Source organism: Pleurotus ostreatus (genome assembly GCF_014466165.1).
Source record: "Pleurotus ostreatus strain PC9 chromosome Unknown scaffold_2, whole genome shotgun sequence".
In the NCBI taxonomy this organism is placed as follows: domain Eukaryota; kingdom Fungi; phylum Basidiomycota; class Agaricomycetes; order Agaricales; family Pleurotaceae; genus Pleurotus; species Pleurotus ostreatus.
Genome location: NW_023503157.1, coordinates 2,509,244 through 2,535,451, shown reverse-complemented (window position 1 = coordinate 2,535,451; position 26,208 = coordinate 2,509,244). Strand labels below are relative to the sequence as shown.

At 50.8% G+C, this 26,208-nt stretch overlaps 12 protein-coding genes across 12 annotated transcripts; 4 read left to right on the top strand and 8 right to left on the bottom strand.

Annotated features, from left to right (window-relative positions):
- Window positions 1-2,535: 2,535 nt before the first annotated feature.
- PC9H_003748 (uncharacterized protein) lies at window positions 2,536-5,388 on the top strand (the record flags this gene model as incomplete). The annotated part of the gene is made up of 14 exons (XM_036773340.1): window positions 2,536-2,589; window positions 2,644-2,673; window positions 2,732-2,772; window positions 2,836-2,880; window positions 2,938-3,041; window positions 3,099-3,405; window positions 3,455-3,581; window positions 3,634-4,104; window positions 4,172-4,512; window positions 4,573-4,729; window positions 4,778-4,887; window positions 4,937-4,977; window positions 5,027-5,202; window positions 5,254-5,388. The coding sequence occupies 14 exons, from the start codon at window positions 2,536-2,538 to the stop codon at window positions 5,386-5,388; spliced, it is 2,139 nt and encodes a 712-aa protein (XP_036634813.1).
- Window positions 5,389-5,875: 487 nt separating this feature from the next.
- Window positions 5,876-6,837, bottom strand: PC9H_003747 (uncharacterized protein; the record flags this gene model as incomplete). Its single annotated transcript, XM_036773339.1, has 3 exons — window positions 5,876-6,138; window positions 6,191-6,578; window positions 6,637-6,837. 3 exons carry the CDS (start codon window positions 6,835-6,837, stop codon window positions 5,876-5,878), a joined length of 852 nt encoding a protein of 283 aa, XP_036634812.1.
- Window positions 6,838-6,967: 130 nt separating this feature from the next.
- Window positions 6,968-10,193, top strand: PC9H_003746 (uncharacterized protein; the record flags this gene model as incomplete). The annotated part of the gene is made up of 9 exons (XM_036773338.1): window positions 6,968-7,052; window positions 7,111-7,283; window positions 7,334-7,438; window positions 7,496-7,561; window positions 7,610-8,115; window positions 8,166-8,304; window positions 8,352-8,619; window positions 8,672-8,791; window positions 8,839-10,193. 9 exons carry the CDS (start codon window positions 6,968-6,970, stop codon window positions 10,191-10,193), a joined length of 2,817 nt encoding a protein of 938 aa, XP_036634811.1.
- Window positions 10,194-10,408: 215 nt separating this feature from the next.
- Window positions 10,409-12,104, bottom strand: PC9H_003745 (uncharacterized protein; the record flags this gene model as incomplete). Its single annotated transcript, XM_036773337.1, has 8 exons — window positions 10,409-10,542; window positions 10,620-11,045; window positions 11,101-11,183; window positions 11,233-11,253; window positions 11,308-11,609; window positions 11,665-11,768; window positions 11,817-11,838; window positions 11,895-12,104. The coding sequence occupies 8 exons, from the start codon at window positions 12,102-12,104 to the stop codon at window positions 10,409-10,411; spliced, it is 1,302 nt and encodes a 433-aa protein (XP_036634810.1).
- Window positions 12,105-12,257: 153 nt separating this feature from the next.
- On the top strand, window positions 12,258-16,690 carry PC9H_003744 (uncharacterized protein; the record flags this gene model as incomplete). The annotated part of the gene is made up of 22 exons (XM_036773336.1): window positions 12,258-12,543; window positions 12,597-12,635; window positions 12,689-12,725; window positions 12,783-12,999; window positions 13,055-13,149; window positions 13,203-13,294; window positions 13,344-13,598; window positions 13,649-13,710; window positions 13,761-13,846; window positions 13,906-14,092; window positions 14,144-14,316; window positions 14,374-14,743; window positions 14,799-14,860; window positions 14,915-15,163; window positions 15,210-15,433; window positions 15,483-15,583; window positions 15,636-15,707; window positions 15,761-15,901; window positions 15,951-16,037; window positions 16,096-16,161; window positions 16,220-16,306; window positions 16,361-16,690. The coding sequence occupies 22 exons, from the start codon at window positions 12,258-12,260 to the stop codon at window positions 16,688-16,690; spliced, it is 3,318 nt and encodes a 1,105-aa protein (XP_036634809.1).
- Window positions 16,691-16,797: 107 nt separating this feature from the next.
- On the bottom strand, window positions 16,798-17,790 carry PC9H_003743 (uncharacterized protein; the record flags this gene model as incomplete). Its single annotated transcript, XM_036773335.1, has 3 exons — window positions 16,798-16,962; window positions 17,018-17,657; window positions 17,708-17,790. The coding sequence occupies 3 exons, from the start codon at window positions 17,788-17,790 to the stop codon at window positions 16,798-16,800; spliced, it is 888 nt and encodes a 295-aa protein (XP_036634808.1).
- A 646-nt stretch (window positions 17,791-18,436) lies between these two features.
- HEK2 (RNA binding protein, heterogenous nuclear RNP-K like protein) lies at window positions 18,437-19,533 on the bottom strand (the record flags this gene model as incomplete). The annotated part of the gene is made up of 3 exons (XM_036773334.1): window positions 18,437-19,177; window positions 19,232-19,452; window positions 19,500-19,533. The coding sequence occupies 3 exons, from the start codon at window positions 19,531-19,533 to the stop codon at window positions 18,437-18,439; spliced, it is 996 nt and encodes a 331-aa protein (XP_036634807.1).
- A 323-nt stretch (window positions 19,534-19,856) lies between these two features.
- On the bottom strand, window positions 19,857-20,619 carry RPL16B (60S ribosomal protein L16B; the record flags this gene model as incomplete). The annotated part of the gene is made up of 4 exons (XM_036773333.1): window positions 19,857-19,937; window positions 19,989-20,084; window positions 20,140-20,406; window positions 20,461-20,619. 4 exons carry the CDS (start codon window positions 20,617-20,619, stop codon window positions 19,857-19,859), a joined length of 603 nt encoding a protein of 200 aa, XP_036634806.1.
- Window positions 20,620-20,925: 306 nt separating this feature from the next.
- PC9H_003740 (uncharacterized protein) lies at window positions 20,926-22,287 on the bottom strand (the record flags this gene model as incomplete). Its single annotated transcript, XM_036773332.1, has 9 exons — window positions 20,926-21,083; window positions 21,140-21,240; window positions 21,296-21,466; window positions 21,517-21,557; window positions 21,610-21,664; window positions 21,721-21,908; window positions 21,963-22,052; window positions 22,108-22,166; window positions 22,221-22,287. The coding sequence occupies 9 exons, from the start codon at window positions 22,285-22,287 to the stop codon at window positions 20,926-20,928; spliced, it is 930 nt and encodes a 309-aa protein (XP_036634805.1).
- Window positions 22,288-22,557: 270 nt separating this feature from the next.
- On the bottom strand, window positions 22,558-23,228 carry PC9H_003739 (uncharacterized protein; the record flags this gene model as incomplete). Its single annotated transcript, XM_036773331.1, has 4 exons — window positions 22,558-22,721; window positions 22,783-22,840; window positions 22,897-22,977; window positions 23,031-23,228. The coding sequence occupies 4 exons, from the start codon at window positions 23,226-23,228 to the stop codon at window positions 22,558-22,560; spliced, it is 501 nt and encodes a 166-aa protein (XP_036634804.1).
- Window positions 23,229-23,403: 175 nt separating this feature from the next.
- PC9H_003738 (uncharacterized protein) lies at window positions 23,404-24,610 on the top strand (the record flags this gene model as incomplete). Its single annotated transcript, XM_036773330.1, has 6 exons — window positions 23,404-23,418; window positions 23,467-23,510; window positions 23,574-23,657; window positions 23,706-23,790; window positions 23,849-24,313; window positions 24,374-24,610. The coding sequence occupies 6 exons, from the start codon at window positions 23,404-23,406 to the stop codon at window positions 24,608-24,610; spliced, it is 930 nt and encodes a 309-aa protein (XP_036634803.1).
- A 41-nt stretch (window positions 24,611-24,651) lies between these two features.
- PC9H_003737 (uncharacterized protein) lies at window positions 24,652-25,735 on the bottom strand (the record flags this gene model as incomplete). The annotated part of the gene is made up of 4 exons (XM_036773329.1): window positions 24,652-25,114; window positions 25,169-25,237; window positions 25,287-25,503; window positions 25,555-25,735. The coding sequence occupies 4 exons, from the start codon at window positions 25,733-25,735 to the stop codon at window positions 24,652-24,654; spliced, it is 930 nt and encodes a 309-aa protein (XP_036634802.1).
- Window positions 25,736-26,208: the final 473 nt, after the last annotated feature.

Here is a 26,208-nt window from a genome sequence, read left to right as displayed (position 1 = left end):
TCCGTCATGTGACCGTGCTTCCTTTGGTCCCACGCCACTATTTTCGTTCACCCGCCCACCTTCCCACTTCGCAATTCTTGCTCGCCGTGTACGTTGCCCCGGAGGGTCAACACATAAAGTCCCCGGGGGATGTAAGGGTTGAACCCTTTCGTTCCGTGCAGTCCGGCTTCCCCTATCCCCTATCCACCCCTCTCCGACTCCTCGGACGCGCTCGCACATGACTCGGACGTCACGAACCCGTACCGGACACACGTGTTAACGGATCAGACACTGCGGATCAATGTTTCGTTCTCTTTTGTTCTCGGACTCTAATACTTGATCATACTAGTCCCATTATTTGTTCCTGGTGCCTTTTCGCCTCGGACATTTCCGATGTTTTCTTAGCTACAAAAACCTACTGCACTCGTAGTTAGAAGAATAAGAATTGTTTCCCCCCCACATCGAGTCAGAGTCTAAGTCGTCCGAGAAGCTTTCCTCCGCCGTTGTCAGAGTTCGCCGTCGTCCGAGTCCGAGTCCGATCCGAAGCCAGTTCTCCCGCCGTCCTTATCATTCTCCTGCCGTCCTCATCGTACTATCCGAAGCCGAAGTTGTTCGCTCCGCGTCCCAGCGCGTCCGAAGCTATCCGAAGCCATCCGAAGCATCCGAAGTTTCCTAGTCATTGTTTTCACTCTCGGACTTACCGTTTATCACACTAGTTCATTCGGGTGTCGCACGGACTTGTCCTGCCGGAGGCGGACCCTCGCATTTCATTTGACTATACTACTAGTCTACGTGTATATTCACTACTACACTACTAAGTCGAAATTACTTTTCATTTGCGAGGCTTTTGGTAGGCTGGTTTTCGGACTAGGGGCATGTACTTCACATATGTGTATTAGCCGAATATTTACATAATCGTACTGTACATATCAGATCCTAATCTGTTACCAGGATCAGTGAGACGCTCCTCCGTCTACTTCGTCCAAGTCTCAACATGGGTTGGCAAAAGGAATTCACACTATCGAAGCGTTCCAAAGGCTGCCATCTAGTCACAGACGAGGTGATGTCTCATATCATGCCAGGACTGGAAGGTGTACAGGCTAGTCGATGCCTCCCCTTGGTACATTGATATTACGCATACTCATCTTTCACGAAGATCGGGATGCTTTTCCTCTTCATGTGCGTGCCATCAGTGTTTCCTCCAAATTGACAAAATGATCGACTATTGACACAGAAAGCATACATCAGCGGCGTTGACCGTGAACGAGAATTATGACCCTGGTTGATAAATTACTTTGTTTTCTCCGAACTGGGTTAACTCATTGTTGTCTCCCATCTCAGACGTGCGTCGAGGCGAGTGTTGATGGAATATCCGGAGACGGCTGTCGGTGTGTGCTAATAATTGAGTTCATTTTCATCTTTTGTAGACATGGATATGGCTCTCGACAGCATCGTTCCTGAACACTTGAACTGGCGTCACACGGATGAGGGTCCAGAGTACGTGAACGCTAAAGTATCGTGGGTTCGACACGGGTACTCACTGGTGTTCACTGGTGTCACTTTCTGCCTGCACTTTGCCGTAATCTAGTGACTCGTGAGTTTTATTTCCCAGCTTAAGATCCATGAGTAATATTTTCTGTTGCTTCAACCAGCGTATCGCATACCAAGGCGTCGCTAGTTGGGTCTTCTATCTCTATTCCAGTCACGAATGGTCGGCTGAATCTCGGTACCTGGCAAGGTGAATACTTACTGCTTTTACCGAGTCTATACATTCAATTGTGACTTCCGTGGTTGCCAAGGGATTTACCTAACGGAGTTCAGGCATCTTGCTCATAGTCGAACAATCGTGGCAACGGTGTTGTAGGCTGTGGGTATTATCCTGCAAATTGGTATCGAACTCCTATCGAGCAAGTTGACAACGTATTGCCATCAGGGCGTCGTGACACATGTAGCATCGTCGCATTGCAAGTAGCCGCGGCCTCGTTGAGCTTTTGTTACATATCTGCTCCCTAGGACATTCACGCGTCACCCCCACCGTCAGTGATAGCACTGTGATTAACACCGCTGATTTGGAACAGTGAGAATGCGCGACCTTCAATGATGCGTGATGAGAGCAACGAGGTGTAATCTCTTGTGAGTCTGCAAGGAACAGTGTTGAGAGAAAAGAGGATCCAGCTGTCTTTCCCATGCCCCGGGTGTCCGTCTTTCATGGCATGTCCCTGCAGAGAAACCTAGACGTACTTGCCTTGGTGGCACTGTAACGTACCTTTCGGACCAAATGCAGTTAGCGCTCTGGTCACGTGGGCGAATAATCACTAAATAGTGCAGGTTGCGATCTGTTAAAGACCGTGTATTAGGCCCTCACCAAATTTCCGCTACGTGAACGATTATCTTCTCCCCGGATCCTCCATCCCTCGAATATCTCTCCGTTCTTCTAACTAGTGGCCGTATTCCTACCAGAGGAGCCTTCTGTACTGCTAGAACTTCTGCTGGCATCAAACTCCATCCGCGCCGCTAGTGGTAACTCCTCACGGATTTTGCGACCTCGAACCACAGATGCCCAAAGCACCGACCAATGGGTCTACTCGACCTGCTCTGAGGAGGAACCAGGTATTTCTCGCGACTCTCACTGGTAAGCTGACTCCTAAGCAGTTCTGTCACTAGGCCTGTCGATCGTGCAGAAGGAGAAAACTGGTGGGCAGCTTCTTTCCAATGTCTCGTGGCGGTAAATCTGACACAGTTCACCTCGCAGAAATGCGATGCTGCTCGCCCACACTGTGGAACCTGCGTCAGGTCTGTTATACGTCTCTCCGGCTACCTCGGGGTATGATCTGGAAATTAATCGGTGATGCGCAGGCAATGGCAAGCCCTGGTCAGCGTACCAGCACCCGTGGGCTATGCGTGAGTGATCCCCCTGCAGACCGAGTCCGCAGTTCGTGACTAGAAGCGAACATCCAGCCATCCGACCGAACCACAATGTTCCTATGACCCTGTGGAGGGGCTAACACTCGCCCCGGATACAAATCCAGTGGAAAAAATAAAAGAGTTGGAGGAACAAATCAGTGAGCGACAATCGATGATTCGCGGCCGTGCTATCTGTGTCTGACCGGACTCAAAAGCGCAACTAAAAGAACGACTCCTCGCACAAGAACGGTCTGTCTCTCCCCAACGGCACCCAAGCTTGCACAGCCAATTGTCTGGTAACAAGCCAACCTTAGAGTCAGGCGGAATCACTCTGCCGCATGCCTCGTTGAACGAATCAATGATCACCATGATGGGCGATAGTCCTCCTAGCGGCCTGCGGAGCCACAATGGCAGCCCCGATAACAATTGTCTCACACCCAAATCTGGCTCAGTTCCTTTCATGGATCTCCTTTTCTCAGGTTGGAATCCGGATCTACCTGAACCAGCAGTCCTCAACCACTAGTTTGTGAAACTCTGCTGTTATGATCTACGTCTGACCATGTTCCTCCAGCATCGACATATTTTTCCGATGCGACCCATGTGGTTCTCGAATCCTACATCGTCCATCCTTCTTGGCTTCCATGCATCTTAGTCCAAAAGATCCCGGATTCCCTCATTCGGCACTGTTGCACGCTATAGTTGAGTTGTATCTCGATGTTGCACTGGCTGCTATTATTGACGAGACTCCAGTGCGCTTCAGCATCGCGATGGTCGTCACAAAACGTGGTTTCTTTACCAGATGGTACTCGACGCGATCAGTTCGCTGAATTCCACGCTGGCAAAACACGCCAATATATTGACAAGACCATGGCCAGCGGAGAAGATATTTTCTCTGTCATGCAAGCATGCATTCTTCTATCGTGGTATTTTTACCAAGAAGGTCGATGGGTGGAAGTGTGGATCTTTGCCAGCTTCCAGACACGTGTTGCAGTTCCACTGCGACTAAATTATCCTGGTACATTCTCAACGCACGGTAACAACTCTCCTGGCGCGTATCTAGCACCTCCGAAAGACTTCTTGGACTTAGAGTCAAGACGACGAACGTGGTGGATGACCATTGTCTTCGATCGAATCGCATCAGTCGGTGGATGGATTCATGCCGTTGACGAGAGAGACCTCGGTACAGAGCTCCCATTACGGAATATCGATTTCGAGTCAGAGGTTCGTCTTCCTGCCTACCTTGCAGATATCCGTCAACCGACTTTCTGTATGCCTCTTGCCTTTACAGGTTGCGGTGCCGAGCAATCCCCAGGACTTGTCTACCCCTGATATCTTCACCCGGCATCCGCCTCAGTATACAGACTCTTTCATCCTTCTAATTAAGGCCATCATGCTTTTCGGCAGAGTCACGGACTACAACGTCCGCGGGAACTTGCGAGCTCCCACAGCGCCCAGCAAAAACCAAAACCCATTTTACCTGGAAGGTTTCGAAGCGCTGGACAAGTTGGTCGCTACGGATTTCCTGGATAGCTTACCGCACATTTTTAAGACCAATAATGGCGTGACCGATGCGCCCGAGGGCAGCTCATTGGACACAGATCTTTACATGGTCCATATCATACCCCATGCGTAAGCGCGGTGCTTTCTTCTACTCCATTTTTGCAACTAATGGATTGTGTGTTCGCTCAGTGCTACCATCACCCTTCACAACCCATACTTGGATTTCACGGATCCAAACAATGTCTCTTCTTCGAGATGTGTGAACTCAGCTCGCTGTATTCTCGCTGCGTATTACATGCTTTCAGCCACCTCACTTGACATCACTAGGCTTCATCCATTCGTGACGGTAGGCACTTCCTAAATCCCAATATTAGAAATCTAATCCCGTCTCTAGATCTGTTGGTACCTCGCAGCCGTTGTCCAAGTGCAACTATGCAAATACTTCATAGAAATCGGAGATACCGATAGAGAATCGACGGTATGGGGCGAAATCAATGTTCTCAGGTCAGTGGGACTCGTTGTCAACATCATAAATCACGCTCAAGAGTCGTAGATTTGCGATGCTCGAGTATGGGAAACGCTCACCGATTGGCAGTAGGTCCACGTTTTATCACTTACTATTTCTGGCTCAGTTATTTTGCAGCCCGACAGGAGCGTTTACTGCAAGGGCTAATGCGTGAGATTATACGCATGACAGCTCACAAGACACCTCTTGAGGTTGGTGTGCCGTTGTACCCGTTCTCTCATACGACACTGTTCAGAAAGGACGGGTCAGCAGGCGCCTCGCCGGACAGCGTTTCCAGCCTAGCCCCGCTACCGGTGAGTCTCGAGACCCGTCGTTGTGAGCCACGAGGCTTATCTCCTTCGCAGCAAGCAACGCCCCCTATGGCGAATATCCCGCCCAACCTTTCACGGCCAGCATCTTCTACGTCCAGCTGGGGGTTGGCTGGATCACCCGGTGCCTCACAGTCCAGCACGCTTCCTGGACAACCGCCGCTATTCTAGTATTCTCATATCACTATACTTTTGACCCATAACAGGACGCTTTCGAATAATCTGTTTTGTTTTGCTGCTTGGAGTTTTCTATTTAGGGTAATGTTGTTTTTACGAGTGTTTCAGTAATGTCTGTATATAAGTATTTCGTCTCGTTTAGGATTTGTGTAGACTTTCAAAGTAACACTTTGCATTCCCTCTTGTAATGATGTTCAGTTATATATTTTCAACGACTATCATTATCGACTATTTGACGAAAGATTCTGCTGGTACAGAATGTGATAGATTTCGAATATGCCCTCGTAAATTGTACAATAGATATCGTTGGCCGAGCTATGTGGTACGCGTCCTTCGGTGTACAGCACGCCGCTTACATGTCTATGAGGGTAGTGAAAACCTGTGCAGACATCGATCGAATGGCGCTTTTTACGCTGCAAGCATTAGCGTCTATGCTGGTTGCGCGCTATGATTCAATTTTGATTTTGGTTAGTCGCATGTACTACACATTCTGTCCGGCTTTCCTTTCTGCTTCGAGCATTGCATCGAATCCCGCTTGCTCTGCCTTCCGTTCTGCATCAGCATTTTCCAACGACTCCTCCGGCTGCTTCCTGCTTCCTGCTGCTTTGTTGTTTTGCATGCTCGCTCGCCCATTCTTCTGCCTGATTAATTCCCACGAAGACTGAGAAGCGGACTGCGCATTTGCTATGCGTATCTCGTCCCAGCGGGTCTTTGTCGGTTTACTTGGCACGGAGGATGTGTCGGCTGGAAGGTTATTCCTTAGTAAATTGGAGGAATGAAACACATGAAACCATACTAGTAGTAGTGACCCGATCTTGTGCATTTGAATCGTTTCCAGTATCGTCCATACCGAACCCTCCTTCCCCTGGACCTTGCATTGCTTCACCACCGGTGATATCAGGCCGGACGCCCAAGCCACCATTCTTGCGTGACACAACCAACGTCGGGCCTCGAGGCATGATTCCCCCGGTCTTCACATTGATGTTATCGATGGCAACGGAGAATCCATCGAAATTCTCGAGCCTGGAAAGGAATCTCAGATGCAGGCGTAGTCGCGCGGCCTGGCCAATCGAGAAACCAAGAGTATAAGCGGCGGCGCCAACGACGACAAGGCGAGGGGTTGACCATCTCCTACTCCGTGCGTAGAGGAAGGTCGCGCCAGTAGCTATAGCACCATAGCCACGCTAACACCAACTTGTATTAGGGAGATGCCCTAGGGGAGCTGCCAAGAACGCGACGCACTGGGTAGTAACGGTGTGGTCCAGGCAGAAACCTCGTTGCGAGCTCGTAGTCGTTCGTAGTAAGATTGCCCTCCTCGCGTTCTGGGGCGAGCAGTAGTTCTGTATTAGGCCGAGATTTGAAGGTACCCTCTATCCAGGCCAAATTGTACTTCAGTTCACGACCTGGTGGCGGCATGGTAGGATGGTTCGCACGTGACTGCATGGCAGTGAGCGAAAGACTTGTCTTGAGCTGAGGCACGTCCGGACACTCAACTCTCCCTTTTCTCCGCCACCACCACCACCTGGCCAGTGCTGCCTTTGATTCCAACTATCAGGTACCAGCCCTTCGTGCCATGACTGACGCCCTCAACGATGCTACCGATGCCTCATCACAATTTGTTACTGCGCCCTCGAGATTCGCTGGAAGCCTGGATCCCGGTATGTTCTATGGGGTTCTGCGTTCGCGGCCGCTCTTTGATACTTGGCACTTCTTTAGGAGGCGGACTTGTAGTCCCATTGACCCCCAGCACACCCACGACACCCACTACTCCCACCGACCCTAACACTCCCACCGGAGAAGGCAGCGGTCGATCGAAGAAGACAAACCCTCTTACCGACCTCATAGAAACAGAAAAGGTGTATGTGGAGCTGCTAACAGGCATCATCCGGGTCAGTCACACGTTGCGTTGTTAAGAAGATAGACCGTAACACACCCAAAGAAAGTCGCAGCAGCATGGTCTCGCTCCAATCTTCCGCCACCCGATCTTGATGCCATGTTTCGAAGTATAGAGAGCGTCTACAAGGCAAACCGTTCTCTGCTTCTGGTCCGTTCAATTCCATGGTTGCGTCCAGTACCTCCGATCTTACTCAATGGATTACAGAAACTCAAAGAGATTGGGACGAACCCTTCGTCACCGAAAGCTTTAGGAGATTTACTGATGCGATGGGTATATACACAGACTCCCATGCAAGCTTCAAGCTCATAAATTTCACAGATCGATGATCTAGAGACTCCGTACACCTCTTATTGCGGCAAATACGTGTGTGGCTTCGATGAATGGGAGCCAGTACAATCCAACAACCGATTGCCTGGCGTTATGGCCACCTTTTCGGCCGCCAACCCACCTCCCTCTTCCTCAGAATCGCCGCTCTGGTCTCTGGACGCCTTGTTTCTCTTACCGAAGGGTCGTCTCAAGTATTACAAGAAACTTTACTCGAGACTGCTTAAAAGCACCACACCAGGTAGAAGCGATCACCGACTCCTCCTGGGTGCTATCGAGAAGCTGGAGAAACTGTTGGAGACGTTGGAGAATAGGTCGAGTATCCGAGTCGGAGCGCCAGTACTCCCTCCAGTCGTTTCTGCGCCCACCGATGTAGAGGACGAAGTAGTTATCGGGCCGAATATGGCCTCCATGATTAGCACTCCCTCTAAACAGGATATCGGCTCTGTCACGCCTGTGAGTGAGGGCAGTAGCTCGGCTAGAGCGAGTACTTTTTCTGGGTACGTGCTATATTTCCCGCCTTAGAATAGTTCTTAACAAAGAGCATCAGGCCGCGTTCGTCTCAAGAAACGACCTCTACTTCTCTAAGCAGGACATCAACGAATGCAACAATGACGATGCCTATTTCTGATCTGGAGAGAAGGCTCTCGACTGCACGGACTCTGGATATATTCACAATGAAACCGAAGGTAGACTCTCTCTTTCGTTCCAGAGTCTAGCTTGACATCATGTGAAGGTGGTTCGTCTGCAAATGTTGCCACCCCATCTCCCCTTCACTCGTGAGATGCGCATATCCATTGACGCTGTCATTCGATTCACCCCTCGCGCAACCGGGGTCGAAGTAGTTCATCCACACGGTCACATTTTCCTTCTGTCTGACTTATTTTTGGTTTGCGATCGAATGTCACCTGAGGAAAGGGCGCAAAACGGGGATGCCGACATGTGGTTGTGCTATCCGCCGTTAGCTGGAAAGGTTCTGCGGGTGTCTGAAGTACCGGGTCAGGGTACGACCACACTGTTCCCATTCACACTATATATCTCACTGTTCTGCTTTAGACAATGCACTTCAAGCGGCCATTATGCGCAAAGAGACTTTGATTATCGAGACCGAGTCGCCCGAAGCGCGGAATCGTTTACTATCGGAATTGAGCCAGTGTATTGAGTTTGCGGGAACAGGTAATTATTCCATTCTAGATATAATGCTATCTCACTTTCGCTTGCAGTTGCACCCGTACCAAAACAGCCGCCCCCTCCTATGCCGCCGCTAAACACAATACACCAGATAACTCATGGGAATGCCATGCATGCCAACCAGGCCACTGCTGAACCCGAGCGAGGTAGGAGCCCGCCAAACAGCAGGGCTCCACCAACTACACCGCATCGTGAGCCCTCTATCGGCCATACAAACGGTGTTGCTGTTGGTCAAGTTTGGAATCCACCAAGATTACCTATGATCGACCCATCTGTGCCACCTCCGCCAGGCTCCCAGCGTGGTCCTCCCTTGCATCAATCCAACGGCAGTCCCGTCTATCCTCCTATGCGTTCCACTTCCGCAGTGGGGCAGCAAATACCTCCAGGGCCCACAAGTCGTCTACCTGCTCGGAGCCCCAGTACGGGGCCGCCCGGCGCACCCAATCCCATGCCTGTTCGAAGCCCCAGCGCCGGCCCCCCCTCGCGAGCCCCGAGTGCGGGTCCTAGTATGGGTGGCCCGTATCCCTACCCTGAACGAAGTCCTAGTGCCGGTCCCCTACCCAACCATCCCCACCAACCTTGGCAACTTCCTCCGCATCCTGGCGCTGGTCGCGCTCCGTATGGTCCCCCTGGTCACCATCCTGACGGAATGCCTCCGCAGCAAATGCATAACCCAGCAATGAACTCCCTGCCTCCCAGACCCGGGCCAGGAGGACCACCACCGAATGGCGCCGGCCCTTCAGACCCCAATTTCCATGGAGGTTTACGCAAATCGGTCTCGTCCCGATCGCTCACGTCTCAGTACGATCAACAACAACACCAGCCTGGCGCTCCTCCGATACCACCGTTCCCCGGAGGTTATCCACCAAACCCTAATTTCGTTCCAAGAAGTAACTCACAGGGGTCAATAAGTACCACGAACTCTCGTTCCGTCCTTCCGTCGTTGCAAATGGGCTCTAGAGCTACTTCTTTTGCTGGATCTTCTTTCGCAGATCCTAGTCCGCCAGATTCTCCTGTTGACGAACCTCCAATGCCCACAGGTCCGGTGACGTCCACTATCTCAGCGCAAATGAAGTGCAAGGTCTTCCTTCAGCAGCAGCACGCGCAGTGGAAATCTCTTGGCGCAGCGAAGCTTAAACTTTATCACCAAGCCCCCACCAACATCAAGCAACTGGTCGTCGAAGCCGAGAAGGACAAGGCGGTTCTCATATCGACAATCGTACTGACTGATGGTGTCGAGCGCGTCGCCAAAACAGGAGTAGCCATTGAAGTAAGCAACAATGGCTCCCGTACCGGCATCATCTACATGATCCAGCTACGAAAAGAGAGTTCGGCGAATGGTTTATTCGAGAGCCTTATTGCGGGCTCCGATAGAGCGACCAAGTAGGAGCTGGGTTCCGGACGACTCGCTCTCTTCAAGGTACGCTCGGTGATTAACGCTGCGATTGAAGCCACACAACTAGAACCATCACGATATACCCTACCGTAGATACCTCTCATCATTTGTTTCCTTTCTTTTCAGCGGGATAGACTCACTGCTAGTACTTTACTAATTCTGGGCGAATCTAAACCTTAACATAGCTCCCTAATGTGCAATAATATCTATTGTCTCGACCAAGAGACCTCGGCGCAGAGGGACATGTGGTCGCTAGAAGAAACGCCTTTCCTTGGGAGGCCCGGCCGAAGGTCCTCGGTTGCAAAAGGTACAAGAATGCCATGGATATTGAGTTGCCTCTCTAGAGGATGTTGAACGAATATATAGTCTCAAAGAAAGATCAGTAAAGGGAATTTGGTGTATCGACTTGATCATCACCTAATACAGTTTTCCAATAGTGCGTGTAACTTGTCCACTCGGGCTCATGGGCTCCCTTCCTCGTCCTTGGGATATTTACTCGGTCTCCAAAAGTTTTGATATCGGGTGATTGTGCCTTGATGCGTGAAAGGCCATCGTCGTAGACACTGCACCAGGGTGCATGCGATTGGAACGTTTCTAAGAGCTCTGGGATCGAGAGCAGACCGTCGCCTTCTAAAGCAGAACGAGCATCGGTAATGACACGATCGGGGTCGGTACTCTCTCCATCTTCCCCTTCCTCCGCTACTTTCGGTCCAGTAGGTGGAACGGTGGGATCTATTGATTTGTGAACGACCAGGGAAGGTGAGATCAGGGCCTCTTGTTCGGGGAGCAGAGTGTCGCCAACGAGGAGAGAATACACTGGGTCGTCTGGAGCAAAATTGAAGTCTAGCATATGTCAGTGAGCATAAGTTGCTACGGAATTCGGGATATCTGCATGTACCTCCTGCCACAACGCATGGCCAATCCGGACGGCCTATATCAGCGCGAAATCGGTTTACCTCCCGCTTTAGTATTGCTGCCTGTCTGAAACCAAGGATAAGACGTTTCACAGTAGTCGACCTCTCATCCTCACCTAGCTCTTTCGTATGTATACCTAAGCAAGCGGTAAATCAAGGAACATGCATTAGCCCATCGAGCACATAGCTACCTGGGGTGCCAGAAGAGATGCGTCGTCGCGGCTATTATGCCTTGGGTAGGATTTCGAACCGACTGCAAAGCACAGAGAAGGCCGATGTTCCTCGTCTTGAAGCTGCTACCACGACGCGTTCGCTCCGTGTCTGCCACCCGCGCATCCTCGTTATCGTATTGAATAACTCTGTGGTCGAGTTGGGCGAAGCCTGAAGTATAAGCAATCATGCAACCGTGCTTCTTGTTAGGACCGGCGCCATACTGATGCTTGTACCCAGCTTTGGTCAAGAGAGGCTCGATCTTCTCAAGTCGGTCGACTTCCTAGATTTGTGTCAGAAAGCCGATCGCAGCTGAACGACGTCAGATACCGCTTCACCTGCAAGAACAACACGTCTGCTCTCTGTGTCAGGAGTTCGTCGTGAAGCATTCCCTCGCGCGTTCCGCTTTTTAGGCAGTCACTTGAAGGAAATAGTTCCCGGCCTGATGAGGGTTCATGGAAGTGAAGACGGTATTTTCATAGGCACGCACGAACTAGACACTGAGCCAGCAACTTTACTATTATCAGCACCACGTATAACTTGCCAGACAGCCGAAGCAACCACAGACATTCCAAGTGAAGACCTTTACACAGAAATCAACCTCTCTCTTGGCGGTACTCTGAACTTCCAGCCAGTCGCGTGGCTTTATGGTGCTCTGTGGTTCGGAACCTGGCACTGCGCTGGTCGTTTGAGCGGCGAGGCGTTCTCTCTTCAACCTACGCGCTTCTGCCAGAGCAAGCTGCTCGGGAGTATGCTTGTATGGCTTCTTGGGAGCCATGAGTGGATGAGACGCGCGCAAGTTGGCTCCGATGCGCGCCAGAGGGCGCGAGAGTCGATACAGGATGGCGGGCCGGGACAGGAGATGTGACCGCGCCTATCGATGCTCTGGTCTCATGTGACTCGGCACCTTGATCGCCTTTGCAATTGTGCCATGCAGAAACTCTGCATGCACCGGTACAGCTCTGTCCTTGGCCTTCTCCATCGATTGCCTCCTTCCTTTCGTTCTCGACCACTGATCCCTGCGGCGTTCGCTCCGTCCACTCTCACGCAACATTTCCGTCGTCCGCTGAGTTCAATGCAAGCAGTCCAAACGCCATCCGAGACTTATGGCAACTTTGACTTGGTTCGAAGAGTGAAGCTTGACTTCACGGACGTTGTCGTTTCGAAGTGGAGAAGTAGAGTCACTGGTCTCAGCATTGTGCATCTCGACTATGAAGGTCATACCTTTTCCCCTCAGGCGAAGTCACAACTGAAGAAGTTACTGCTACAGCTCCGCTGGTCAACGGATATTTCGTAGTTGCTACAGAAAGTAGGCCAAGCGCTGACGCAGATATAATGATTGCTCATATTGACGATGCCTAGTCTTTAACGACAGTGGATGCCCTCATACGCTTGAACAGTGAGTCGTGTCCTCATTCAAACTTTATGCGGGCTCCGATACACATGCCTCAATTAGTCTGGTTTTCATGGGCTCGGAAAAATACAAATACAAAGGGATTATCGATCATTTAGCCAATCGTGGCTTCTCTAACGGCACCAATGCTTGGACCGACGACGATCATACAGCCTACACTGTCTCTACTGCCGGAGGACAAGGATTCTTACAACTGCTTCCAATTTACGTCGACCACATTCTTTACCCTACTTTGACTAAGGCTGGGTTTGTTACAGAGGTTAGCGTACTGAGACGGGCAAAGTGATCGTAATTTGTTGACACCTCGTCCGTAGGTTCACCACATAGATGGAAAAGGACACGACTCCGGGGTAGTGTACAGTGAAATGCAAGGAAGGGAAAACACGTCTGGAGATTTAATGGCTCTTCGGTGCGTGATGTCACTTAACTGTTTCCATTGTTGTCCCTCATTGGTTCCTTCAGGGCCCAACGGCTCCTCGAGCCACCGGAGAGTGCTTACCGGAGTGAAACCGGCGGCCTGATGGAAGCACTTCGCGTGCTAACTGTAGAACAAAGTCGGGGCACCTTTACATTTACTGCAGTTCTTTTACTTACTGGATGCAGTCCGGGATTATCACCAAACCTACTACGTACCACACAACTTGGTCCTTATCGCAACGGGTAAGTTGGCCGGAGGGACGGATTCGCTGTTGAAGGTCGCCCAGGAAGAGGTCGAACCCTCTATCATCGCTCACGGTCAAAATCACGGTCCTCGTCCGAATGGTTGGAAACGACCCTTCTTGGAAACTCCCAGTGCCAACCGTAAACCAATTCCAAAGAACATCCAAGAAATTGTCGAATTCCCTGAAAAGGATGAATGTATGTTCATGGTATCAGTAACTACACGAGGGTACTTACATCTCGTCTAGCTATGGGTGAACTCATCATCACTTTCCTCGGTCCTCCTGTCAATGAATTCCTTGAGCGAAAGGTACGCACCTACTTTGACTATCATGTTGCTCTGGTAACGAACAAGAATAGGCACTCGATCTACTAGGATCGTATCTCACCTCATCCGCCGTTGCTCCGCTCAATAGGGAATACGTGGAAATAGAATCACCACTCTGGTAATGACATTTGCATTTGGATGTTCTTGTTTCAAACAGATATTGACCTTATAATCTAGCTCGTACATTTACTTCAGCGAGGATACCCGTGCTACAATGACCAACCTGCCCGTCTACATCGGTTCCGTACCCACAGAATATCTAGAAACTTTCTCTGAGAAGCTTCAAGCCAGCTTCAAGCGCATAGTACAAGAAGGTATTGATATGAAGAGAATGGCTATGGTCATCGATCGAGATGAACGTCAGGTATTGCATTTTTGCCTCTGTTTTTTTCCGTGCCTCACATATCTTAAATAGCTACGAAGCAAACTCGAATCTGCCAAAGGAGATACCTTTTCTGGAACGATCATCACTGACTTCTTGTACGGCAAGGAGGACGGCTCGGACATAGCGGATTCTATGGATGAGATAAATCAGTACGCTCAGGTACGAAATTGGACAAGTGACCAATGGACAGGTATTCTCAAGAAGTGAGTGTCATCCCATCCCCAAGGTCAACAGCAGCTGACGCTTCACCCCACAAATAGGTACTTTATTGACGCTGCCAGCATCGTTGTGTGTGGTAAACCATCGGCTTCGCTTGCGAAGAAACTCGAGAAGGACGAAAAGGCGCGCCTCGCAACTCAGATAAAGCGACTTGGCCCAAAGGGATTGGAGGAAGCTGAGAAGGAGTTGGAGGCTGCAAAGGCGGAGCACGATGTGCCGATACCAACTGAGATCTTGAAATCCTTCCCCGTTCCTGACGTCAAGAGTATCGTATGGATTCCGGTGCAGAGTGTGCAAGAGGTTGGGACAGGAAGAAAGGCCGGGCGCGCTCCCTCCTCGACCGAGCTCTCCAAGCACATCGAATCGGACGGGTCTCCTCTTCCGTTCTTCGTTCAGTACGACCATGTCCAAGTGCGTTGTCGTGACTTCTCTCCCGTGAGACGCACTTACTGAACTCAGCACCAAGTCCGATTTCGTTACCGTGCATGCATACTTCTCACTGGCCCACCTCCCGCATCGACTTAGACCGTAAGTTCTTCGTAGCCGTTTTTTTACAAGTGCTCAAGAAAAATCATCTCATAGATATGTCTCTACGTACCTGGCCGCATTCTTCTCGCTCCCCGTAAAGACACACGATGGATCAACCTTGACTCATGAGGAGGTCATCAACAGACTCGACAACGAGACTGTTTCGTATGAAGTAGGGAATGGTCTTTCTGGCTCATTCCAGGAGCTCGTCCGTGTCTCAATTAAAGTCGAAACTGCTGCTTATGAGAAGGCCGTGGCCTGGATCAGGGACCTTGTATATGGGCTTGTCTTCGACAAGGAGCGGTACGTTTGTTATTCTTCCTCAAGTGCGTGTACTTACCCATGACAGACTGCAAGTAACCGTAGCTAAAATACAGCAATCTCTCCCGGAGATGAAGCGTGACGGAAACACTGTCCTGGTATCCACATGGCACGACCTCATCTATGACGAGAGCTCGACAGAGCGTGCGAATGGAGTCCTCCGCCAGATACAGTTCATCCCTACGCTAGCGAAACTCCTTCAAGATTCTCCGGATGAAGTCATCGCAGACCTCGAAGAGATTAGGAAATACAGTGAGCACGCAATTGTTGGACTAGCTCATGTATTTATGGCTACCTTCAGTGACTGAACCTTCTGGTGTCCGTTTCTCTGTGGCTGGCAATGTCCTTGCGCTCCCAAGTCCACGCCAAACATGGGGCAAGTATTTCGGGACATCTTTCCCGGTAAGATATCCACCTGCATACATCGTTGTGCTGTGCTGATAATGTCCCCCAGGAAATTCCCCTTGCTCCTGTCCCGTTAGCCCGTCAAACACTCAGCGAGCTCGGCAAGAACCCAGTCCGCAAAGTATGCCCCCCCCAACTCCCCTGTACGATTGATCATTCACGACTATACTTCAGGCTGTTGTCATGAGTCTCCCTACAGTTGAGAGCTCGTACGTCATGCACACCACCAAAGGAATACAGGGTTTCGACCACCCCGAATACCCTGTTATTCGTGTTGCTCTCGAGGTTCTCAATGCGACTGAAGGCTTCCTTTGGGTAGGTGTTCTGATCGATCGATAGCATTGCCCCTCTGACATCAAGACAGCGATATATCCGTGGCTCTGGTTTGGCTTACGGAGCCTATGTGTCCATCGATCCAGAAGCTGGCCTCTTGAGTTTCACCTTGTACCGAGTATGTCCAGCCGAGGTTGAGACCCATTGAAGACTGCTGCTCATGTAATCATTTGTAGAGCTCAAATGCCATCAAGGCGTACGAAGAAGCACACAAGGTTATGAACGAACTCGTAGATGGAACTGTATGCGAACTCTGTCTACATTTATCGATCATCAATATACTGATAACCCTACGTTTAGGTGCAACTAGACGAGGAAACATTGGATGCTGGCAAGAGTAGCATCGTCTACGGCGTGGCGAAGGGAGTATCCACCGCGGGCCGAGCAGTATGTATTCTCTACTTCTTAGTTAGCGACCATTGGCTGACATCCCTTCGTCAGGCCATCGCCTCGTTCTCAAACCAAGCCTTGAAGGACGTTCCGCAAAACTTCCAGATCGACCTCCTCGAAAAATACCAAAAGGTCACCAAAGAACAAGTCCTCGAAGTCCTCAAGAAGTATTTCTTGCCGCTCTTCAAGGCCGAGTCTTCAGTGGCCGTGGCCGTGACGGCCCCTTCAAAATCGGGTCCCATAGCCGCTGCGCTGTCCGAGCATGGATTTGATGTCGATAGCAGGTCAATACAGGTTGATGCTAAAGAACTGGAGGAGGGTTCTGAGAGTTCGGAAGGCTCGGAAGACGAAGATTCCGACAGTGATCATTCGGCACGTTAGGTCTTACTGGGAGAGTTAACTAGTATCTACATTAATCTAATGATAGTAATGCTCGTACGGAGATAATAGACACCACATGTCAAATCTTCTGTTGTGTTATGTGCACGCTACTGCCTCGCCATCTCCGCCGACGTTGAGGGAAGGACTTCAATCTTTCTGTTCCCTGCCTCACCGGGTTTGAGCTCTACGTCGGTTAAGAAATCGTTGTCCACGAGGAATCGTATGGCTTGCGATAAATTCGAGACCGTCATGCGTATTTCTGGCAGGAGGAGCTATATACATGAGTGAGCTGAGATCATTTGCAAAGACTGATAAGAAGGTACTGACACTGCGGAGGAGAGTGTGATGTGAAGAGAATGGATTATGAAGCTGCCTCGGTGGTCGAGGGGCCACAGGTTTCTTGACAGGTCTCAGCGATTGCGCTTCATCCAGCTTAACTGGAGGGATTTCTGGATCTGGAAGGGCTTCTTCAACAGGCTTTGGGGCCAACGAAGGCGTGATTTTTGAGGAAACGACCTCGGGAGCAGCATCACTGTCGTCGTCCGAAGAGGACTCATATGCGACTTCATTGATCAATGGTGACTTTGCTGGCTGGGAAACCGGAGGGGCAGGACGCGGAGGCGGAGGCGGGAGCGGATGAACTGGTTGAGCAAAAGTACTACCTCCGCGCTGGTTGCCACTGCCTCTACCTCGACCGCCTCTCATTCCACGATTACTTCCCCGGCCATTCCCTCTACCACCCCGATTTCCTTGCGCGTACTCATCATCCATCCGTCGCCTCTTATTCCCATGTGCACCAATATCCTGCATCGTAAGTTGCCCACGCGCAATAGCATCGCTCATTTTCCGTTTCTTGTCCTCTACTCGATCCTTAGAGGGCCACCGTCGCTTGCGTTCTTCTCTCCATGCTTTCACTGCTTCTGGAGTGTCCAGGAAGATGTTTGTTCCTTGGATTGGTATGGGCTTTCTTGAACGATCGTCAGAAAACGAATAAATGTCATAGCATAGTGGGCGTACCCCTTCAGACTCGGATCAGCGTCCCAGTCGTTTTTCTTGCGTTGTTGATCCCACCCCGGAGGATATATTAAGTGACGATCCATTCGGTGGATTTCCAGCGTTTTCGGTGACCCCGTAAATCTGCAATTAGGGTATGTACATCGGTGGGATCCATGCTGATGCCAAGATGGTGGTCGTGCATCAAAGGGAGCGCGTTGTTGGTTATAACCATTGCTAGTGCCCGAATTGAATGGTGGTTCATAGAAGGATGTCGATGTCGATGGTTGAGGAGCAGGATGGGATCCCTGCTGCCCACCGAGCGATTGCATATAAGCTCGCGCATAATGCGAAGAGTACGCTCCGCTTTGGTAGTAGTCAGCTCCTAAGTTCGCTTGCGACCATGGTTGTTGCATTGCAGAAACATGAAATTTTGCACAGCCACAGGGTCTTCGATTGATCTACTGACTTATGATCAAGAATTATGATCAAGTCGCGCGACGTGTATGTACTTATGTTCATGGATGCGTGTACTTTCAACATAGCTATGCCCAAAATACAAGAGATATACAGTCATGACCATGTATGTCAGTCAACATAAGAGCACTGGGAACGGAGATCGAAGGCAAGAGGACGGGGAGCGTGGTGACAACGGAAAGCGCAGGACCAAGACGGGAGTGCGAGGGCAGTGAGCTAATTTTGGTGAGTCAGAAGACATCTAACGAACGAACGGTAGCAAAAATGATGGAACAATCACTCCTGGACCTCTTGTTGCTGCTGCGCGTCTCTGCCCACCCTCCTCTCCTTCTCGCTCTCAAGTTGGTTGTACAGTAAGAACAAGGCTTTCTCGTTGGCCTCTGGTGTACCAATGATGGTGAACATCCTTTCGCCTGTTTCGTCGTGCGGCGTTTTGGCAATGGAGATCTTCGAACCGGAGAGACGACGTATCTCCGTGATCTTTGTCCCACTCTTCCCTATGATACAGCCAACCATATCGGATGGGATGGAGATGTTCTGTGTACGTAGGTTGGCGGGTTGTTGGCTAGAAGTGGGGGAGGAAGGTGGGGGAGTCGAACGACCATGATCCCTACTGTCACCGTTGCTGCGACGCGGGTACGAAGGTCTCTCAGACCGGCGGTTCCCCCTCTCCTCGCCAGCTGAGGGGTGGAAGAGAACCGTGCCAATACCCCTCTCCCAGTCCTCCAGCAGAGACTTTCCGATCTCTTCGATGGCACGGCCGATGGCATCTGGTGCGCCTTGCACCTCAACAATGCGCTCTGTCGATTGTGGGAGGATTTCTTTGGACGCTATCATGCGGGCACCAGATTCATCTTGGATAGCTTTGATTTTGAGACCGCTGCGGCCGATGATCGTTCCCATGAGATTGTGGGAGATGAGGAGGCGTATGGAAGTGTGGGTTACGGACGGCGAAGATACGGGGACGGGGGATGGCGGGGCATTTGAGACAAGTTGGGAAATAATGAGCGTGTAAGCCTAGCATATAGCATCAGAAATCAGCCAATCTGATCACGAAACGGGGCTACTTGCCTTTGCAACGGCTTGTACAGAACCAGACACGGTGAGGACCCGTTCATGGACACCAGGGATGACCTTGCTGACGCCTGCTTTGACTCCAGTTTGCTCTCGAACATCGGCGACATTTTTTCCAGCTTTGCCAATGATGATTCCAGCGTCTTTTGTGCTGACAAGAGCGCGTAAAGTCAAAGTGTCGTGGTCATCGGGGGACGGAGAGCGCGACTGGGGAGTAGCTGGGCCAAATCAATACTGCGCGGCGGCTAGCGTGGCAAATACGTACCAGACTCAACCCTGGCTGGGGTGTCAGAGGACATGTGGAGGGGCGGGATGGGGAGGGGAGAAACGGGAGGGGAGGCGGGAAAACGGTGTGCGGGTGAGGGACGAGCGGGTTTGGGTGAGAGTCGGGTGCAACCTTGGAAATTTTGAGCAAAAAAATCGTGGCCAACTCAACTTCGCAATCAGCCGAACTGATAAGCCTTATTGGGACGAGATCCCGCCAACTCAAGAATTCGCATATTTCATGGTTATTGGGCCGAACGTGATGCATACGAGGGTGTAGTCAGAGAATACATAGCGGTACATGCTGCATTGGATCATAATAGTAGGGTAGGGTTGGGGATCAAATGGCATATTCCAACTAGTAACCGAGCTGTGTGAGCTTCTCGAACGACGATGCATTATCAGATACGGCCTTTTGGCGCAATTTGGCGGCGGCAAGCTACACAAATCGTCAGCAATGCGAGCGACAGTGCCAAGACAGTTAACAAACCTTGCGCTCATGGAAAGCCTGGGCCTTGATCTTCCTCTTCTCCTCGAGACGGTCAACGACATCCTTGTAACCCCAGCCAACTTCATGAGACAGCCGCTACAAATCACAGGCTCAGGATCGCGAACATGGTGTCCTTGGTCAAACATCATACCTTAACAGTGCAGTATTTGCGGCCAGGCTTCAATCTGAGGACACGGAGGGCTTCAGGGACAACCATTCTCTTCTTCCTGTCGTATGGTGGTGGGACACCCTCAAAGACCTTCAAACGCTCGAGAGCAGCTGCTCCGCGCGCGCTCTTGTGGGGGGTCATGCCGCGAATGGCTCGGTAAAGGATTTTGGACGGTGCGCGATGATGGAAAGGGCCGGACTTTTTGGGGTTGACGATATGGCGTTTGTGGAGGAAATTGTGGTATCGAAGCTAACACCAGGGTTTACTATCATGGCATGTCTACATTTCCGAGTATTGAATCACCTTGTTCCTGAAGAAGCTACCGGAGATGTTGATTTCTTCGCAACGAACGACGACAATCTTCTGGCCAGAGAGAATCTGCTTGGAAATAATCGACGCCAACCGACCCAAAAGATGGCCCTTGCCATCTATGATGATGGGCGTCGACGAAAAAGTGGCCATGTCGAAAGTCTAGTAGCTTCGTGAGGCCCCCGTACAGCAGAGCAAGCGCATCGAAAGTGACCTACCTAGTGTCTTGAGGCCGTCGCGGGTCGTGGTGAGCAAGTGTTCCTATAACGTCTTCTATCTCACCTTGTGAGATTGGGTGGCTTGTGTGACCAGAGATTGTCACACAACTCTAATCCGTCAGCTGTACAGGTCCGCCGGCAAATGCCGAGTCCAAAGGGCAAGTGGTACCGTGTATGTGCGTTGCAAACTAACAAGTCGAAAGCAAAAAACATAGCGAAATATCCAAAACTACACTACAACTCATCCAGAAAATTCATATCGTGCTCTTCCTTCGAACTCTCCGCAAAAGTCGACAACGAATAAGTGTCCCGAATCTGGATACGACTCTTGTCTGCTGGCATCCCCACCATTGGCACCGCAGTGCGCCGAGGTCACGAATAATTGATCATTATTGGGCCCTGCAATCCCTGCGTTAGTTGCGGCGCGGACCAGTGCTAGTATCGGTCGACGTTACCTCCGAAACAACACGCTGTAATGTTCAAGGCACTAGGGAACTCGACCTCGAGATCGGGCGTTCCATCCGGCGAATACCTGACGACTCGGCATCCTCCCCACCTACGACACCGTGCATGAGCACAAGTCTCGAGCATCCGATGTCAAATTCACTCACCGCGCACTCCACACGAATCCGTCCTTGTCTAGACAAAGGCCGTCAGCGAAGGTGCCTTGTGGATAGCCTTGCGCCATCGCGTCGACGAACGTCCGACGGTTAGAAATGCTGCCATCTTCCGAGTCGAAGTCGTACGCGTATATCCGGTTCACCAACGAATCCGTGAAATATCTTCACCGTGCATCAGATCAGCCATCGTTATATGTGAGCTAATCTCTTACAGCGTCTTCTCATCTGGACTCCATCCCAATCCATTCGAATCCTGCTTCGGGGTTGAGTGTCAATCTCAGCGAAGATGGAGATCGATTACGAACCGTGAATGGCCCTTCGTCTACAGCCACGCAAGAACCATCACTGGGATCATACCGGCTACTTGCACCGTCAGACCTGGGCGGCTCTTAGAATCTCGAACCAAAGGCACTGACAATAGCTGCCCCGGGATATCTGGATCCTTCGACTCTATTGTTCCTGCAAAGTAACGACCTCTGCTATCGCACCCGCCATCGTTGAAGCGGACGAAGGGGAGGAAACCGTCTGGGAGTGGCTTGGATAGATATGAAAGTCTAGATTTCCCGTCAAGCGTTGCAAAGCCTTGGGCCGCAGTGCAGGCGAGCTAATAGATGAATGGTGAGCCCGTTATATAGCACAATGAAACTACGTTGCGTACACCGCCTGAACGCCGTAAGGCCAACGATGTTACCGGCTCATGGAAGTATTCCACATCGAGAGTACGATCTATGACATTGAAATGGAAGAGCTGACCACAAAAGTTAATAGAGGCTTATACCATTCATCCATGAGGTAGAATTGACCTTATTCTCCGATATATCAACAAAGTGCAATGTGGAAGTCCGTGGGTCATACAATGGACCTATTTAGGTTATTTGAATCCGAGAGCGTTCCATGCGATGTTCTACCGGCCTACCTTCTCCTAGCGTGCATCCAACCTTGAGGAGAGGCTGATCCACAGTTACTGTACGCACTGATGGCATAGATAGTCGAGTTGAGTGGTGCACTGTGAACGAAGTGGCCGATCATTTATACCGAAAGTGAGAGACACAGCAAGATAAAATCAACGAGATTGCAGATGTAAATCCGGCGGCAATTATCCCAAAACCGGTTGAACCAGAGCCAGTGAAACTCGGTCCTCGTGTCTCACCAAGATAGTTAAGGCGTCATTCGTGTGTGGATCTCTCGTTCCTATCGCGCATGTCAAGCCATATCTCATTAGATCTCGACAGCCATAGCTGGGAAAATCTGCATTAAGAATGTTGATATTTTCTAGAGGTGCTAGGAGCACAAGTATAGATACGGGGTTCTCCGTGACCACCATCTCTCACTGAGCTATAGGGCAAGTCAGCCTTGCGAAAGTGAAGAAGATAGGCGAGTGGTGTACCTTCCGGCGTCTTGGCAATGTAGTCAATGGCTAATTTGCACGAAGCAGTGTCAGCGCACGCAATTGGCAGAACATAAGAATATTCTCTAACCTTGCTGGACAGTTTGTATTTCGTCTGCTTCTTGGTCGGGTATCTCAATTGAGAATTCCTAAAGTGAATGACGATGAAAAACGCGAAAAAGAATGAGAAGTGGAGTTAATTCACCTCCTCTACTGCCATGACGACTTCAACAGAGTCCAAGCTATCGAGGCCCAGGTCTTTTGAGAACGATGCGGTGGAGGAGAGCTTTCGTCGTTTCATGTCAGCCATATGACAATGGCCTACGGAGAAGGGCGCACCTTGCTCGGATCTACTTTGTCAAACCCTTTCAAAAGTTCCAGTATACGCGACTCGATATCTGGTCGTGGAATAGCACTCCCCGCGGGCGCAGCGTCGGAGAAACGCATACGGAAAACATGCTGAGGTCGCGACAGAGACGCGGTCAGCGCGCGGCAAGGAAGGACAGCAGAACGGGCGGCCAGGCGAATGAAAGACATAGTTTTTCTGAGTTACTGCAAGTGCGAACCACGGGAGCAGACGGTGCAACGCGGAAATGCGGGCGTTGCCACAGTTGAAAGTCCGACAGGAGATTGCCGGTCCTGTCCCAAAGCGTCTGTATCTAATATTCCCCAAAACGACGCTAGTGCTCACGAGCTGCGGCCTCCTCACCACATGCATCTGATACAAGTATATCAATGACAATGCTTCTCGCCATTTTTTCGCAGTTGAGGCCAGTGCGCTGTGCCGTACCTCAGAGCTACCGGCCCGACCTACTTTAGGTAAGTTGGGAACATGGGTGATTACATAAGCGAATACTTTCCCGTCTTTCCGTTCACTTTCAGTCTTCCCGAGTACGCGGTCATGAAGCATGGGGTGGCCTTTAGGAAGTTCTCGAGGACGTCGTCGCATCGGATGTTGATGCTTCGGTAAGGCAAAGCTTTTCTGGACATAGCAGCCGCTCATCGGTCTCACAGGAACTTGGTGACTTCACTTTTCGAGCATGAGCAAATCAAAACTACATTGCCCAAGGCCAGAGACGCGGCCAGGTTGGCAGAAAAGGTGCGGAACATTCACGTTCCGCCTGACATATCCGAAAGCACCACTTATACTCAGCCAGATCATCACCATGGGCAAAAAAGGTGACCTAGCGTCCCAGAAACGCGCCGCCTCTTTTCTCTTGAAACCCGATTTGGTTCCTAAACTATTTGGCGCGTTCGCCGAGCGCTACGCACTTCGTCCCGGTGGCTACACTCGAATCCACAAGTTCGGCAACCGTCAGGGCGATAACGCACCTCAGGCCGTCTTGGAGCTGGTGGATAACCCTCGTGACCTTCGATACGAACTCACGACTCGCGCCATCGGGTGGGACATTTTACGAGAGAAACTCAGACGACAGGCACCTGTCTCCTTGATCAATCAAGGTGCCATTGGAACCCAGGATATTGTGCGAACAGAACGAAGTCTGGGTTTCGGTGAGAAGGGAACCCTACGACCGATGACACGGTGGAATCTCCAGAAAATGTTGCGGTTCAGAGATCAAGACGCATTTCTGGACGTGAGCAGGAAGGCCTCAGACTATGTCGTAAGCGAGCAATATGGTGACGCATTCCAGACGCCATCTCACGACTTGACTTGATAACAGGACAGACTCATGGCCACCCCATTGGCCTTTAAGGAAATTTACGATAACACCCAGTCGAAGAAATCAACGTCCATGAAACCACGTTCACTTCGACCAAGGCCCGGTCAAGCCATTCCAGGAGAAACTCGTAGTGTTCTTGACCTTTCCAAGGGTGCTCTTTCGCACCCTCGGCCACCACCAGTTGGAAGACTTCTTACGGCGCGTAGCATGCTGACTCGACGAGTAAAGTCGGCATAAATTCGTTCTGCTGATTGCTGCTTTCACACTATATAATCTTATTAAAATTGGCTCGCAGCTTCAAGGTCATCAGCGTTCAACCAGAACGCTCCATTGTTCAGTAACACTCTCCAGATATTCTCTCGGGCGAAGACCGGCCATTCAGGCGTATTCCAGAACCTCGAGTTGATCCCTCTTGCTTTCGCGTCGTTGATAAATTTGGTCAAGTTGCTGAGCTGAGCATCGGATATCGTGCCCAATCCATTCCATCCTACCGCCGCGGCGAAGTCGGTGCTTGCAATGGGCGACAGTGTGGGATCCCAATTCACAGCAGTGTCTTCCAACCCTGTCAATGGCGCGTCGAAGAAAAAGTCGCGAGGTGACAGGGCCTGAACTTGAGCAAGAGGTGTGTTGCCTGTGCCAATTGCCAGGACTGCAGACTGCGTGAAGGCGCCGTCTGTGAAGGTCGAGAGGTAACCTCGCTCTCGCAACGGGCTTAACGCATCAAGGACCGGTGGCAAGGTCCTACATGTGGACTTGTCAAGACCTTGCTTCGTTATCGAAGTGATGGGAACTCACGCTTCGCCATTAGTCTTCATATCGACTAGAAGCTGGAGAGGAATGTCACTAGCGGTATCCCATACGCCACTGGGGAAGATCAGACGAAGTCGGACATTGGAGCATGGAAGATGCCTACTTCGGACGCGTTTGACCTTCGGTGAACGCGTTCTTCGGGTTCATTTGTTCGAGGATTTGGACAAGTGGCTGAACGTAAAGAGAATCGAAAGTCCTGTCAGGCGTCAAGGCTGCCTCTTCATGGCCAACGAATAGGGTATTGTTGATGAACCAGACATCGGCTTCCACGCTCGTTACTCCAAATGATAGAGCCGTGAGCAGAGGCACATCTCGCCAATCTAACGTGTGCTATTTCAGTATGGCATTGACGCGAAACGGGGAATACTGACAATCATTGTGAGAGTGAATGGGTTTGGGCATGATATTTTGCGTGAATTGGCTTGGGTATTGCAGAGTGGAAGAATTGGACGCCTCCAGTGCTGCAATGCGTGCGCCAATCCCTGCCTTCGCAAGGACAAGCTCGGCAATGGTCAGCCCTAGCAATGCTACCGCATTCTTGAAGACAGTCATGACTGGGGGACGGTAGAAAAGAAGCTCAGGCCCTCGTAATGCTCCGTATATATATGTGCTGGAATATCATGCTTCGGTGCCATCACATGGCGCGCTGTTGGCAAGAGCGGTTATGGGGCGAAGCGATGCTTCTTGAATCTCTTCACGACACACGTGCGTAATAGAAATGAATATTGGTGGTTTTACACATTGGCTTTCGAATCCTGCTATACATACTCCGTCTTCTTCGACATGGATGTAACCCATCAGTCATCGTACATGTGGACACCCCAGTGTATCGGGGTTTGACAAGAAACGATCGCGTTTCCACAAAGTCCTCCGCTTTGGCGGTAGTTCGACGCTAAGCGCATCGTAGAGTGCGCGATGTGGCTATACGTAAGGCGGACATCGGTAAGTCGTAAGTATATCATCAAAGGATAGCGCACCACGTCCGGTCCAATTTGCCCGGTGTCTTGGGGTAATCTCAAGTTGAT